The sequence below is a fragment of the Mustela nigripes genome, chromosome 5, assembly GCF_022355385.1.
Source record: "Mustela nigripes isolate SB6536 chromosome 5, MUSNIG.SB6536, whole genome shotgun sequence".
NCBI lineage: Eukaryota > Metazoa > Chordata > Mammalia > Carnivora > Mustelidae > Mustela > Mustela nigripes.
This window is the reverse complement of record NC_081561.1, coordinates 142815456-142830241: the sequence shown is the minus strand read 5'-3', so window position 1 is coordinate 142830241 and position 14786 is coordinate 142815456. Positions and strand designations below refer to the sequence as shown.

At 58.7% G+C, this 14786-nt stretch overlaps 1 protein-coding gene across 3 annotated transcripts in view; it reads left to right on the top strand.

Moving 5' to 3' along the window:
- The window catches only part of AGPAT4 (1-acylglycerol-3-phosphate O-acyltransferase 4), a 117418-nt gene extending 103017 nt beyond the window's left edge, over positions 1–14401 (top strand). For all 3 annotated transcript variants that reach the window (XM_059401395.1, XM_059401394.1, XM_059401393.1), the window contains exons 4-9: positions 2075–2236; positions 2708–2861; positions 6157–6259; positions 7646–7721; positions 12334–12532; positions 13808–14401. In XM_059401395.1, coding sequence (XP_059257378.1) covers positions 2075–2236; positions 2708–2861; positions 6157–6259; positions 7646–7721; positions 12334–12532; positions 13808–13902 — 789 coding nt within the window. In that variant the 3' untranslated portion in view covers positions 13903–14401. The remainder of the gene's footprint in view (positions 1–2074; positions 2237–2707; positions 2862–6156; positions 6260–7645; positions 7722–12333; positions 12533–13807) is intronic.
- The last annotated feature ends 385 nt before the right edge of the window (positions 14402–14786 follow it).

The window sequence follows — 14786 nt, the reverse complement described above, 5'->3', positions numbered from 1 at the left end:
AAGCACCGGTCAGGATAATTAGTTCATGCTTTTAGGATTTAAAGTAACTGCATGTTGAGAAGGAAAAAGCCGACTGTAGGAGAGATTTTTACCCGTGAAGTGACTGATCTCTGTCACAGGCCCTCATTCGCTCAAGGTGTGCAGAAACCCCATGGTTTGGCCATGAAGCCATTCGACCCATCGCCGGGCTGTAGCCAGACGCATCCTGGGTTGGCGCAGCAGCTCCAATGGCCTCGGCATTTCTAGCCTGTTATCCCAGGGTCAACATGTGATGTCAAAGCAGTGACACACTCTGCCACCATGTTCATGACAGAAAAAATGGCCAGGCCTCCTGGCCTTCTCTCTTTCTGTCACGGAGCAAAGTCTTCCCAGAAGCCCCAGAACACCTGCACCGTAGCAGAGCCCTGAGCCACCTCAGGAGCACTGGGTCAGAGGCCCACACTCAGCTAAGGGGCCCCAGGGACACCAGGCTGAGGTGACGTCCCTCATGGTCACACCCACAGCCTGAACATGTTGCCTTTGGAACAGAACTGAGGCTGTAAACGAAAGAGGAGGGGACAGTGGCTGTGGGGTAGGCGGCTCTGCGTGTCTGGCCCCGCGCTTTGGTGGGCAGAACGTTTCTCACGGACTGTGCCCTGCGGCAGGCCTCGTGGCCTAAAGTCTCTGCTTCCCCAGCTGTTGGCTCTGTAGTTCCGGGCAAGTTACTCAATGTCTCTGAGCTTTGGTTTGATTTTCTATAAAATGGGGGGAGGGAGGATGTCTATGCCTTTGGATATCAAATGGAATAGGATTTATATACATGCATCGCCCGTGCCTGGCACACAGGAAGCCCTCCCCGCACCGGTACCGCCAGCGAGTTCTCGGACCCGCTGGGACTGGCCTCGAGGTCCTCTGGGGGCAGGCCCCGGCTTTGACTGCTTGGTTCTCTTCGAGAGAGGACTTGCATGTTGGGTCTGTGGGACTAACAAAAACAAAACCCATCCAGACTCGGAGACACTAACTGAAAGCTGTCTTTCCCGCGCGGGGGAAGAGGTTTACTGTTGGGTTTGTAACGTAGAGGGAGCGAGTAGCTGTTCATGGCTTCCCCAGCCTGCGCAGGTGGGTGGGCGGCTACGGCCCATCGCTCTTCACCGAGCTGCAGCTGCGTCGTGGTTGCGGACGTGACAGGCCTCCTAGGTTCAGGGCAAAACTAGACAGTTGTCACCAAGAGCACCGCTAAGCCTGCCTGACCGTCCAGATCACTGCCTCTGTCACCTGTGCCGTCGATCAAGGACAGCCATCTCAGAGAGTATCTTGACCAATTCCAAAATTAAGGGTGAAAAATATAGAATCCAACCCACTAGATGAAAAGTGGTTTTTCTGTCTCCCCACTGTGCCCCATCCCCCGACACCCCGATCCCTGCTCTCCTCCAGGCCGGTGCAGACCGTGAAGCCTGGCCCAGCTAGGTGGCGGCCTGCGCCGAGCAGCCCCAGGGGCCAGCCTGTGGGTGGGCCAGGTCCTTGCGTCGTGAAGTCAGCCTCGGGCAGTCTCAGGTGGACGTCCCAGCCGCACTGCCAGCCTTGGAGATGAGTCAGGGAGGGGACAGGTGGAGACCCTCCACCATGATCTGGGGGCCTCCGCTCAACCAGGCTCCCCCATTTTGCAGCGCCACGACCCAGAGAACCCTCCAGACCCCATTAGCTAGTCTGTGAAAGGAGAATGATGTCCGCCCAGCCGGCGGGATCCAGTGTGGCCGAGGACTGAGAGCCGGAGAGAGTTCGGTGTTAAAACTGCCAGACCGGCTTGGAAAATGACCCGAGCATCTCTGAGATCCTTCAGTGTCTTTCATTGTTCCCAACGCCGCCCCGATGCCTACCCCCCCCCGCCCCCAACGAAGGCCCTCTCCCCTCCCCCCTGCTGTGCAGACTTCGCACAACCTTGGCCTCTGGTTGACGGGGCAGAGGCTCCAGGGTCAGTGGCTTCTTGCTTCCCTGTGCTCTGGAACCATCCTGCTAGGCCTCTGGACAGCATGTCCGCTGCTCTTTTTCTGGTAACATCTCCATGAATCACCGTGGGCCCCCATCTCTGTTTCAGGGCTCCAAAGTCCTGGCCAAGAAGGAGCTGGCCTACGTCCCGATCATTGGCTGGATGTGGTACTTCACGGAGATGGTCTTCTGCACGCGCAAGTGGGAGCAGGACCGCAAGACCGTCTCACAGAGCTTGCTGCACCTCCGGGATTACCCCGAGAAGTATTTTGTACGTCACACCCCGAGCAGCCACGCGCCCGGCCCCGAAGCAGTCCCGCGTGAGCAGCCGGGCGGGCCCCACACCCGTCCTGTGACCTGCCCGCCTGGCCGGCCGCACCGACCCACGCTACCCCGTCCGGCTCTTTGAACTAACGGGGGCAGAAACAGTCCTCAGAACACGCTTGTTGCACACGCACTCAGGATGCTCCTGTCACACTCACACTCAGAGGCTCTTGTCCTGCTCACACACACCCCGCTCACTCCTCTACGATCCTCCACGGTCAGCTCCTGTAGGAGGAGGCCCAGCCTCCAGGCCCCACCCCGAGGTGGGGGGCGGCCGTAGCTGCGGGGCCCAGGCCTGCTCTGGCCATAAGGGCTCCTGTGGGACCGCGTGTGACTGGGGTGGATGATGGACGGAGCGTGACCCAGGGCCGCGGCGGGGACCGAGGGCCGTGCGTGACCTTTGCGCTGTTCCTTCCAGTTCCTGATTCACTGTGAGGGCACTCGGTTCACGGAGAAGAAGCACCAGATCAGCATGCAGGTGGCCCAAGCCAAGGGGCTGCCCAGCCTCAAGTACCACCTGCTGCCTCGCACCAAAGGCTTCGCCATCACCGTGAGGAGTTTGAGAAATGTAGGTAAGGAAGATCCCGGTGTCCGCCGCCCCCCGCAGCGAGGAGCCCCAACCCCAGCACCTCGGGCAGCGCGTCCCCATGATGGTGGCCGGTAGCTAGACGGGGGTGGAGGATGGCTAGCCAGGATCCAGGCTGCTGCCTGCTCTCTGTCTCTGTCTCTGGCTCACACACTCTCCCCCGGGCACACCCCCCCCACCCAAGCACGCTGAGCAAACACTGCCCTCTACTGCTCAGCACCGGAACTGCAAGGCTGTGGTGACCTTGGGGAATCCCTGGGTCCCTCTTCACCGGGGCCCACCCCTGGGTTCAGCCTGACCCCACACCTCGTTAGCCCAGGGGTTTGGCGTCCTTTTGCTTTGTCTGGTATTTCTTGCCCATCTCTTGGCACCGGCTGCCTCCAGCTGACGAACTCTGTGACCTTACCATCTGCGCCGGCTGACCCCGAATCACCCTGGGAGAGAGTCAGAAAGCGGGCTCTTCCCTCTGGCCGCACCTGCTTTGCCCCTCCTCCTCTGACCCCGCGAGGCGAGGCCGGCAGGGCGGCGGGCCTTGGGTTGGAGGCAGCTCCGAGGTCACACGGGTGTCCCCATGTCTTCCCGCCCCCCCCCCCCCCACCCCGGGCCAGGCGCCACCTTGGCGGGAGTCCCGGGATGGTCAAGCAGCCTCTCTTTGAGCACGGTCGTCTGTCTTTGGGCCCCCAGGTCTCCTCTCCCTCTTGTGAGCCAAGGGATCGGAGTGGCGGGCGAGGGGTCTCCTGCGGCGCTGCCCCGCCGGGCGACCACGTGCAAATCCGCCTCCTCTGGGCGCCCGAGCCCGTGGCCGTGAAGCTGCTGGGTAGCAGGGCAGGTGCGCCGAGACACCCCCGCCCCGCCCTCCCGCCCGCGGTCCGCGAGCTGACCCGGCTGTCTCCTGCCCAGACATCACCCCGCTAGTCCTCCGCACCCCCGCACACCCCTCGCCGGGGCTTCGGCAATGAGGCCGCTCGCTCCCTCCGCTCGGCCTCCCAGCTGTCTGCCTGCGGAGCCCCGGATGCACCCTCTGGAGTCACCCCAAAGATAGAACCTGCCCGTCACTGAGCTCCCTGTGGTCCCAGCAACCCGGGTGGAGGTCGCCTGTCGCCTGTCCCTCCTCCAGCCGCTTGCATCCTGCACCGCCCAGCAGGTCCGAGCTGGCTCCCCACGCCGCGGGCTGCAGGACCCTGGGCGCACCACCTCGGTCGCTTGTAAGAGCTGCAGGGAGGGTTCAGTGAGAAAACGGACAGAGGACCCAGCCTGAGGCCTGGCCTGTAACGGTCAGATGTGGGCTGTGGGTCGGAGCCCCCACTGAGCCTGCTCGCCTCACCTGCGCGCCCTGCAGGGGGTGCCCAGCTACTGGGTCCGGCTTTTCCCGTTGGCTTCGGGCCCTGGCTGAGCTTGGCCCGAGGCTGCAGCAGTCCAGGCAGCAGGGTAGGCTGTGTCCCCCTGCCCCGAAATAAAGAGCTGCCCTCCAAGGGCACTTCGGATTCGCCCCCAACGCAAGCTCACCCCATAGGGCCTGGCGAAAGTGTACTGGCCAGATCTAATGAAGGAAACTGTTTATTTCCAGTATACAGAGGAGGAAGTTGGGGCTTGGAGAGAATTTAAGGAACTTGTTCCGAGTGGCTCGGCTAGGACACAGAGTCTGGGGCTCAGAGGCTGGGGCTCGGGCTCCCCTCCTCAAGGGCTTTGCAGGCAGGTGGATTTAGCGATGGGCTATTTTATCTCCCCTCTTGAGCTTGCCCCTCTGGCAAAGGAGGAAATCGTGCAAATCATCAGTTGCTAGGCGGTCGTCTGGGGACCCCTTGTGGCTGCGCCCCAACCCGTCCTTGATTGACCAAATAGGCCCTTTCCGTAGTGTACATCAGGCTCCTGTGTAAGAGCCAGTCTGGAGGGAGGCGTTGGAAACCCACTGAACCGCATCAGCTCCATGTCCCTTTCTTACTCTCAGACCTGTGACCCCATGGCCACCTGCATACAGCCTAAGTGCCTTTTCCTATAATGCCCACAGAACGTGGTGAACACCGAGGCTGCTCTCCAGCAGCCCCACTCTGTCCGTGGAGAGTGACGCCTCCCCCACCGAGAGACAGCCAGCCTCCAGTCCCAAGAGAGGAAGGGGCTGTCGTCTGGCTTGCCGGGGGTTGGGAGCCACCCCCCAGCATTCCTGCGAGCCAGCAAGGGAGACCCCGGCCCCTCCTCAGCTAGGACGAACGAGCTGGCAGTGGGCCTCCTGCAGACCCCACCAGAGCCAGGCAGCAGGTTGAAGATAATGGGTGGTGGTTTTCTGGCTGATTTTTGAATCTGGTTCTTCATATCCCCAACTAGACCAAGAGGACCCTGCTGTCACTCTCCCTCCCGCTCTGTGAATAGTAACCGCCCGTAGGCCGAGCTGTCCGTGAAGTATGGGGCTCACAATCTATTATCACGGAGGGCCAGGCCCCGGGGGACATGCAGACTCCTGCCGGCTCAGCCGCCGTGCAAGGAAGGGATCGTGTGTCCCCTTCTCCAGGGAGCCAGGCTCAGGGTGGCTGAGCGGCACGTCCAAGGGAGGGTCCCACAGGCACCAGGCTGACTTCCTAACTCGTGCTCTTCCCACTGTCCCGTCCTGTCATCCTGTGTCCACGCTGTACTTCTGTCCCCTCATGGTCATTCACACACTCCCACCCTCCACGCACTGGAGCCCGGGCCAGGCCCCGCGGCCCCGCGGTACACGCCGACGTAACTCGGGCCGCCAGGTCAGCTCACCGTTGGGCAGAGGCACTGACCTCACGTGTTCTGCTTTGCTTCTCAGCTCCGGTTCCGTGGACTGTGGTTCAAGTCCTTAAGATGTCTCCAGCGTCTTATTCTAATTTTGTAGCTATCTTACTTCTCTAGGGGGAGAAATTGCTTATAAAATGTTTATGCCACCATCCACTCAGACACATTCTCAGGTAGTAGGCTCTAGACTGGCCGGTCTCATGTCTGACTCTGTCTAAATGTCGGTACTTGTTGGAGAACTTCTAGACGGGACACTGCAGGGTTGCTTTAAGCTGTTCCGACCTCAGTAATAACTCTTTTCTCAGTTACTGAGTTACAGTGTTTTTCTGGTTACAAAAGGTGATGTGTGTTCAATGTAGGGCATTTGGACAGTATAGAAAAGCATGAAAAAGGACAGAACCCCGTCACCCCGCCGTCCTGAGATAGCCAGTTAGCACATCCCATTGTTGTTTTCCAATGTGTATCTGCGAAACAAAATTGGGTTCACACGCTATATACTGCTTTGTATTTGTTTTATTTTTTTATAGTTTCAGCTGTATATGACTGTACACTCAATTTCAGAAATAATGAAAATCCAACACTGTTGGGGGTCCTAAATGGGAAGAAATATCACGCCGATTTATATGTCAGGTAAGTTGGTTCCATTTCCTTTCCAAAACAGAGAGAGCCCATCAAAGTAATTAAATCACAAACGGCCTACAGCCCTCTTTCCAGGGAAGTCTGTTTAGTGTTTTCTTGTCTGTCATCTGTCATGAAGTGAACTTCACAGACTGTATTTATATTAGGAGCTCAAGACACACAGCGCTCATGTCAGTAATCAGGGAAGCCTCTAATTTCTGATTCCCTCAGACCAATTCATACTCATCACAGAGCTCAGGTTGGACAGACTGAAGACAGCATTTTATAGTTACTTTGAGACTGAGTATGAAGAGATGATTATACTGACCCCTCTTCTTGGAGGATGTGTCTACGATATACAGATGTACACAGACAAGAGCGTGTGTAATTTATAGGGAGGTCTAGGAACAAATGGAGAGCGTTTCAGCGCTATCTTACTTCTGTGTTACATCCCAAGCCATTACTGAAAAGACTTCCCATGGTATTAGACACACCCGTTCTCTTGGCCCGTTGCATCAGCTTACAGAACGGGCCTCACCCTGGGCTTCTGCAATGCCATCGAGACGAGTGGGAAGCGATCGAAAGATGCTGCCATCCGCCAAACGCAGCGGGGACTCGAGCATAAAACCCCGCGCGACGGGGCTGAGGGACGGTACTGGTTTCCTGTGCACTAGGTTGTCTTCCCAGAAGGCTAACAAAGATGATCTGACATGGCTGCTCTTGGGGAACCAGCCAAGTGTTCTAGAACATTCTGATTATTTTTTCAAAAGACTTCACAGATACTGAAGTGCAACACAGGACGATGTCAATTCAGGGGCTGGTCGTCACCATGGGGCTGGAGAGAGGTTTCGGTGGACTGACAGCCTGGATTAAACAGCCTTCTAGCTGGAGCGGACCCGAATTCCCCCTTTTGAATAGGAAAGAAGTGTCCTAATCATGCCTGTGTCCTAAAGCTGCGGTCGGCAGTTTGCCTTACTCTGCAGTTGAAGGCACTTGAGGGCAGGAAAACCAGCCTTCCCGAGGCAGGCCTTCTCCCAGAGGTAGAGGAGGCTTTGCCCCCTGAGCACTTAGACACCCGGCAGGAGCTCTACTCAGTGGCCAGCTGGGCCCCAGGTATTTGGGGGAGCCCGGAGCGTGGGAGATCTCGTACCCACAGGGCCGCCTCTCCGGTAACTTCTTCCCCAGAGCACACACAGGCATGGGGCGTGAAGAGCCAAAACCACAGCACGGGGGCCACGGAAGCCGGTGCCCTCACGGCCCGGAGGGAGGACTGTGCCGCTCCCCACGCTTCTCCTCGCAGTGCAGGTTCCCTTGCAAAGCGCTACAGGCTTTCTCGTGCTTTGCCTCAATGGCGTCTGGCACCAGTCTCCTCCCTGCTGGCTGTTCTCTGCTTTGCAGGCGGATCCCTCTAGAAGAAGTCCCAGAAGACGAGGACGAGTGTTCAGCCTGGCTCCACAAGCTCTACCAGGAGAAGGTCAGTGCAGTGAGGTTGGGGGTGGGCAGGCTCTGCGGGATCCAAGGACCTGTTTCGTGGGTGCACCATGGGGGCCTCTGGGAGCTGGTAGTGGCGACGAGCCTTTCTCCGTCCGTGTGAGACCCCACACTCCGGTTCGTTACTGCCCTGGGGCTGACACTCTGCGTGGCAAGGGGGGAAAAGAATAGAGCAAAATGGGTTTAAGGGGGCTTCATGGCAAGAGAGGAGGGTGCAGTGGACAGAACAGGAAGCGAGGCCCCTCACAGCCCGTGTCTATGTAGGAAAAGTAGCCTCTGGCTCTTGGGGTCTGGAGGGTTCTTTTCAGGAAACGTGTATGATCCCGATGGCTGCTGGGCCTACAAGGTGGCTGCCTGTAGGGTCTCAAAGGCCCCCCAACCCAGGCAAGACAGAAGGTCTCAAAACCGTCCACACTGGCAAGACGGAGGCTTGCAAGACTCCGCCTCGGCTGGGCTCAGTCCCCACCCCACCTTTCCTTCCTCCGAGCAGGGCCCTATCTCCACCGGCTCCTCTCCTCGGCGGCACGGGCAGGGGCAGGGGCAGAGGGGCTCACGTGCTTATGGCTCTCACTGCTTCGTCTCAGGAAGGAGAAAAGGTCAGTGTCCAGCTAGTGAGGAAGGCGTTTTATGACTGCATCTCTGCCCACAGAGACTTATTTCTGATTCATCCTATGTTTTGAGGCCAAACCGGCCTCGAATCGAGCACGTTGAGTGGGATGCAGATTTCCTGTTGCCGAATTCCATCGGTACGGACGAGGGGGTGTGCCTCTCCCCACTCCCCTAGAGAAGATCGTCACTAGAGCTCTACGGGCGTCTGCTCCAGTGGGAGAAGCATTTTAATCCTTCCTTTGAGAACGTGTCTTGGCCCCAGAGACTTCCAGATGACCCCCCATCGGACGAAGTAGAGACTTCTCAGAACTGTGCTCGGTTTGGGGGATCAAGATCCTGACACTCTCGCAGCAGGAAGTGGCTCCTGTGCTCCCAAGGAGGCGATTTTCCAATGGTTCCTGTAAAAGCCCATTCGAATAACTGGCCATCGGGGGGCCTTTTCCGGATGGATTGCAGGATAGGCAGGGACTGGCATCCAGGCTCCTCTTTCAACGAGTACACAGGGACCGCCCGTCTGTCACCGAGCGGGGACCATGGAGGTCCCTCAGCCTCACAGGTTCACCCCGTCGGTCTGAGGAGGCCTAGAAATGCGTATTCCTAGGAGGCCGCCTCTGACCCATGGCCTGCAGGCTTGGAAATGCACGGCAGCTGCTTTTAAACCAGGTTCCCAGTTAGGAAGCTTCTGTGCTGCTGCAGGCCTGGGCCTGGAGGAAACACGCAAACGATATATATTTTCTCTGGTTTCACGCACGAGGCGGCATTTTCTCTTGTGCTGTTCTCTGGTTTAATCGTCTGGGCGGCATACGACACGTCACACTATTAGCAAGCAGAAAATTGCACTAAGGCCTCAGAAAGGAAAGGCTGCATAAAGAAGCCCACGAACAAATCTGACAAACGCGGGCCTCAAACCTAGCAAAGCAAACCAAAGCAGGTTCTTCTCCGTGGGCCTGTTCTCTGCTGGGTTCAGGCGGGAGAGTGTGACCATCGTGTGACCTGAACCACTCGGGCGTTCAGTGAAGAGGCACTTCTTCCTGATAAAGTCTCTCCAGAGGTTTCCCTCTAAACTCTGTATGCACTAAGATGATAGGGTTCAGCTTGGAAGGGCTTCCCGAAACGACCATCTGGGGCAGAGCCCTTATGCTAGTGAGGGGGAAACTGAGGCCCAGAGAATGATGTGGTTTGCCCAGCTTGCAGCTAAAGCCAGGTGTGGGAGGACAGGCCCTGTCTCGCTTCTGAGGGCTGTGTCTGTGAGCAGACCCGGGAGGCTGACCTTTAACCCGGAGGGACCACCCCGGAGCAGCTCCCGGGACGGGGCAGCGGTGCCTCCCAGAGGAACTGTGGATAGACGGGAAGAAACTCCAGCATCCTGTCGTTCCTGGGGCAGCCCTGTCCCCTCAGGAGCCTCGATGGGTCTGGGGCTTTACGTACCGGAAATCCCAGGGCCCCACTGTGCTTGCCAAAGTGGAGTTCTGGGTAGGGCGGCGTCTTTCAGACACATGGCGTGGGAAGACAGTTCTGCCGACGTTGAGCTGGGGACTTCAAGGCACCGATTCCCCGGTGTTGCTTCCACGGACAAGTGTCAGCAAAATGCAGGAGGGGTGCTGGGCGCCCCAACAGGGACATAGCAACGTTTCATTCTGTTCAGACAGGGACATAAAAAGAGATCCACTATCGACCATGGCCATTTTGACAGTCTCAGACAGGAAGGGCATCAGCTCCGACAACCGGGCCAACGTTGAAGTAGAACAAACATAGCGTCTGGAAAAGGCACAACGTTCATGACTTGTCGGCACCCGGGACGGCTGCTGGCTGTTGGCGTGGGAAACCGTCCATGTCCTCGTGTGATCCCTTGGGACAACGGCGGTGCCCCCGTCACTTTTTCCCAGAGCCATCACGGTTACCCCATCGCGTGGTTTGAACCAAGTCTGAATTTCATCCCCGATTCAAGTTACGTACTTCCCCTCCGGTGGGCAGTCTGAAGTCTGCCGAAGGGATGGGGAATTCGCCATTACCCACGGAAAACCTGGTGAAGGAAGCAGTGGCCAGGCTGTCTTGTGGGTGTGTGGGGCCCACGGGGGCCACGGCTGGGCGCTGCTCTGTTGGGGGTGCCGCAGCCAGCAGGACATTCTTCAAGCACAAGAACGAAGGGTTTTCCAAGCTCGCGATGGCTCCCGCACAATACCGAGGGCATTTCCTTCTCACCACTCCAGAGGCCAGACGATCAGGGGCCTGAAGGGGGGCCCCCACCAGGGCTGCTGTGGTGGACGGGGCAAGGGGGCTCCCTGAAGTCCCTGTGACAAGGGCACGACCCCCAATCATGAGGGCTCCGTGCTCGCGAGAGGCCCCGCCTCCGAGCCCAGCCCACGGGAGATTAGGCTTCTGCATGGAGAATCCGGGAGTCCAAAGCGTCCCTGTCATCGAGTTATCGGGCTCCTGTGGCCCCAGCCTGGGATGAGAAAAATCACCCCGGTTCATGGCAGGGAGGTAAAAACGGGAGGCCTCGACAGAGTTCGGGCCCTCGCTCTGGGCCTCGGACAAGTCATTGTCGCTTCCCCTGAGGTTGTCTGCTTCGGCCACAGGCTCTGGGATTCATTTTAATAATGACCCTCAGTGGAGAAAAACACGTCTTTCTCAGTTCCTGCTGACCGGGGAAGGGGGAAGTGTGGTGCATTTTCGAGATCGCTCTCGGGTGTTAAAGGAAGTTTGGCACCTCGGGTGTAAGTTCCAGGTAGACAGAAGCTCCTTTTCCAGGAAACTCAACTGTGGGGACCGCCGGGACATCAGCAGGCTCCGACGGGGGCCCCGCGTGACCCGGAGACGGGTCTTGCTCCGCACGCACGCCGCCAGCCCCCAGGATGCTGTCAGGATATTTCAGTCCGTTGCTGTTATTTAGAAGCGGGCAGACTCCCCGTGGCTGCCAGTCGCTGGCCCTCGTGTCCACACGGTGCCCGGGGACGGGTCCCTCTGCCCCCGTTGCCTGTCACCTGGCCCCGCAGTGTCCGTCTCTCCCACGGCCGCCAAGCAGTGCCTGGGGTCTCCCGAGAGCAGCTGGACGGTGCTCAGTACATAGTCCCAGCCTTGGGGGTCCCTGGTGCACGCCGTGCCCGCCCGAGACCCCCGCAGGCTCGTCGGTCTCACACACACACACACACACACACACACTTGGGGACCGATGGTGCCCTCATCCGTGGGCTTAGCTGCGGCCACGGGTGGTCCAGGTGTCAGGTCACGGGCAGCCTCGGGGCGCCGAGACCCCTCCCCTCACTCCTCCATCGCATCATTGGGAAGGGGGCCTCGTTCACACGCCCTCGGTCACGGTATTTTGTTAGCTCCGCCGTGTCCGTGCTCGGCTCTTGCCGCACCTCATCGAGGAATGAAACCTCGCACGTGGTCATCGCAGGCGCGGGTGTCCCCGGAGCCCACCGCCAAGGGGGCTCCTGTATTCCGCCTCAGGTCGGGCAGCAGAGGAGACGGGACGGGGGTCTCAGCACTACTGCACAGAGCCACTGGGCAGGCCGTGCTGTCGTGGCTTAGGTGCAAGAGGTGAGCCCGTGGCTCTGCCTGAGGCTCCGGGTTCTAGCGTGTTCTGTGGGCGTTCACTGAAGGCAGACTCCGTGTCTCCGTTCGTTCTCCACTGGCTGTTGCGGGCAACAGGCAGTACTGCATCTGGGCCACCAGAGCTGGGCCTCAGAGGCCGGCCACCCAACTGGAGGCAGGGGAGCACCGAGCAGCAGACCAGGATGGAACTGGGCTGGCCTGGCACCGAAGCTCAAGCTGCCACGCCAGGGCTAGTGACAGGGCCGTGTCACTGTGGGGAGGGGACTGCCAAGTTCGGTATTGGGAAGGCTCATCAGGCGCCTGTGATGGAGCCCCTGGTTCTGCTCAGCTCACATGGCCTCCCCCCGCCCCGGTGCCTCGGGAAGGGCCTGCACGAACGCGGGGTCATGCGTGAGCAAAGTGCCTCAGGGTGGCCTCTCTGTCCGCAGGATGCCTTCCAGGAGGAGTACTACAGGACGGGCACCTTCCCGGAGACAGCCATGGTGCCCCCCCGGCGGCCCTGGACGCTCGTCAACTGGTTGTTCTGGGCCTCCCTCCTGCTCTACCCTTTCTTCCGGTTTCTCATCAACATGATCAGCAGCGGGTCTTCCCTCACCCTGGCCAGCTTCGTCCTCGTCTTCTTTGTGGGTGCGTAAAGAGCAGGAGACCCGCGCCAGCCATGCTGCCGAAAGGAGCATCTGATGGGGGGGGGGGGTTACAGCTGGAGGCAGAACGGGGGTGGGTAAACTCACCCTAGCTGTCTCAGCCCCTCAGAACAGGAGGGACAGCCTGCAGATGCACCGGGAAAACTAGCTTGCAGGCCTCACGGTCAAACACACGCAGAGCCCCTCCCCGAACGCGAGCTCTGCGGACAGCACTGCTCACAGTCCTCATTCCTTCCTCCTCCCCAGGAAAACCTTCCTGGAGCCCAGCAGCAACGGGCAAAGGGCCCTGGCCATTCAGAGCAGGTGCCGGCCCCTCTGGGGAAGAGCGTGTGCTTCTAGAAGTTGGCTGCCACACGCAACAACATCAAATAGAGCGACCTGGGAGCACTTTTGCGTGAACCCATACTGGCTTCATTGGCCAGGGGTCTCAGACTGCTCTGATTTCTTCATGGCCCCAGGGTTCCCTGCACGCTGTCGCTGGTCTTTGAGGTGCGGCAGCCAGAGGCAAACGTGGTAGGACCCCCTGGGAGAAGCAGCCCATTCCACTGCCAGCCCCGCTGGAATGGCCCCATCTCAGCCATGTACGCCTGAAGAATGTGTGATACGTGCTTGGTGCGGGGCTCCTCAGGGGGCTCAGATGTACTCCCTGCACTGAAGGAGCTCACCAAGTCTGCCGTCTCTGACTGCAGCATGTGACCGTGGCCCTGCTGTCCAGCTTCGCTGGGCACTCAGGACTCAGGAGGGTCTTTCGTGCTCTGTGTTTGGGCTGATCGCACCTGAAGGCAGGGGGTCTTTCCCCATTCACTGCTCTGATTCTTATCCCGAGAGCAGAGCCGAGCACTAAGGAGACATCCGGGCTCTTGCGCTCTCCATGCTCCTGGTCAGTTACTCAGCTTCACTGCAGGGTGTTTTGTAAGTTCCTGCCCTGCATTCGCAAAAGAATCCTTTGTCTTGGAGGCCATCATGGCAGAGGAATTCAGTAAGCTTTGATGCCCTGGAGGCTTAGCATCCTTGATGTGTGGAGAGATTAACCCACTAGCAGAACAGCCTCACTCTGTTTTAATGTCACTTAGTCCGACACCCGTGCTCCAGAACTACAGTGGGATCATGCAGGGCCCCAAATTAGCCGGCAAGATCTCGGCTGCTGCTTGGGGTCTGCAGACAGCTGGCATCTCAGCATTCTTCCCGCAGATCACTCTGGGGTCCCCCGTGGGCTCCTCCTAACCTCTGTGCTTCCCATTTCTTCCCATTTCCGCAGCTTCTATGGGGGTTCGATGGATGATTGGTGTGACCGAAATCGACAAGGGCTCTGCCTACGGCAACATCGACAGCAAGCAGAAACGGAGCGACTGACCCCAGACACGTTAGCGCCCGGAGGGGCCCTTGGGGACTGGTGGATGCTGCCAGCCATCCTTAGTGGGACCTGGGGACGAAGCGGGGTGAGCCCCTGCTGGGAAGGCAGGGCGTTTTGTCTCAATGCCAGATGGGGAGGAAGATGTTCTTAAATCTTTTGTCCCCCCATAATGCTTTAGTGGGTTTTGATTTTCTTTTCGTGTGAGCGTGTGTGTGTGTGTGTGTGTGTGTGTGTGTGTGTGTGTGAGTGTACATGAGTGAGTGTAAGGGAGAGGATACATATAAGTGAGAATGGTGTGCGGCTGAGTGTGAGCCTTATTCTATCATCATTCAGAGGGGATGTGAGGCACAGGGGAGGGCAGGGACTGGGAACGGAGGGATCTCCTTCATTCTTCGGTGCTGAGTTTTCTGTACTGGATTGCAAAAGAGTAAAAGGCACTTTAGGTAAGATCACTAAATTATGCCTCCAAAAAACCATTAAAGTGTTTGGCTCCCTGTGCTATGTGTTTCCACAGACTGCTCTGTGCCCACACTCCATGCTCTGCCGTGGTTCTGGGGTTCCAGATGGCCATGACCCAACAGCACTGCCTGGGGGGTAGCGGGACGGACTCAGCACGCAGGGGGCAGCTGGAGGGGCCCTCCTGGCCGCCGACACAGGTGCAGGCACCGGGCGGGGAGGCGGTTAAAGGGGACGGCCGGTGCTGGGGGACGAGCTCAGACATCTGGGGGACACAGTGAGAGGCCATAAGGCAGCCCTGGGTTTTCCGATCTGCCTTCAACGGAGTCTCTCTGGCCCGATTCTGAAGAAGCTGAGCGGAAAAACAGAGCAAGGGCCTCTGGCAGCCATTTGAGAAATGACTTCACGTGCACAGCTCATCTCAATC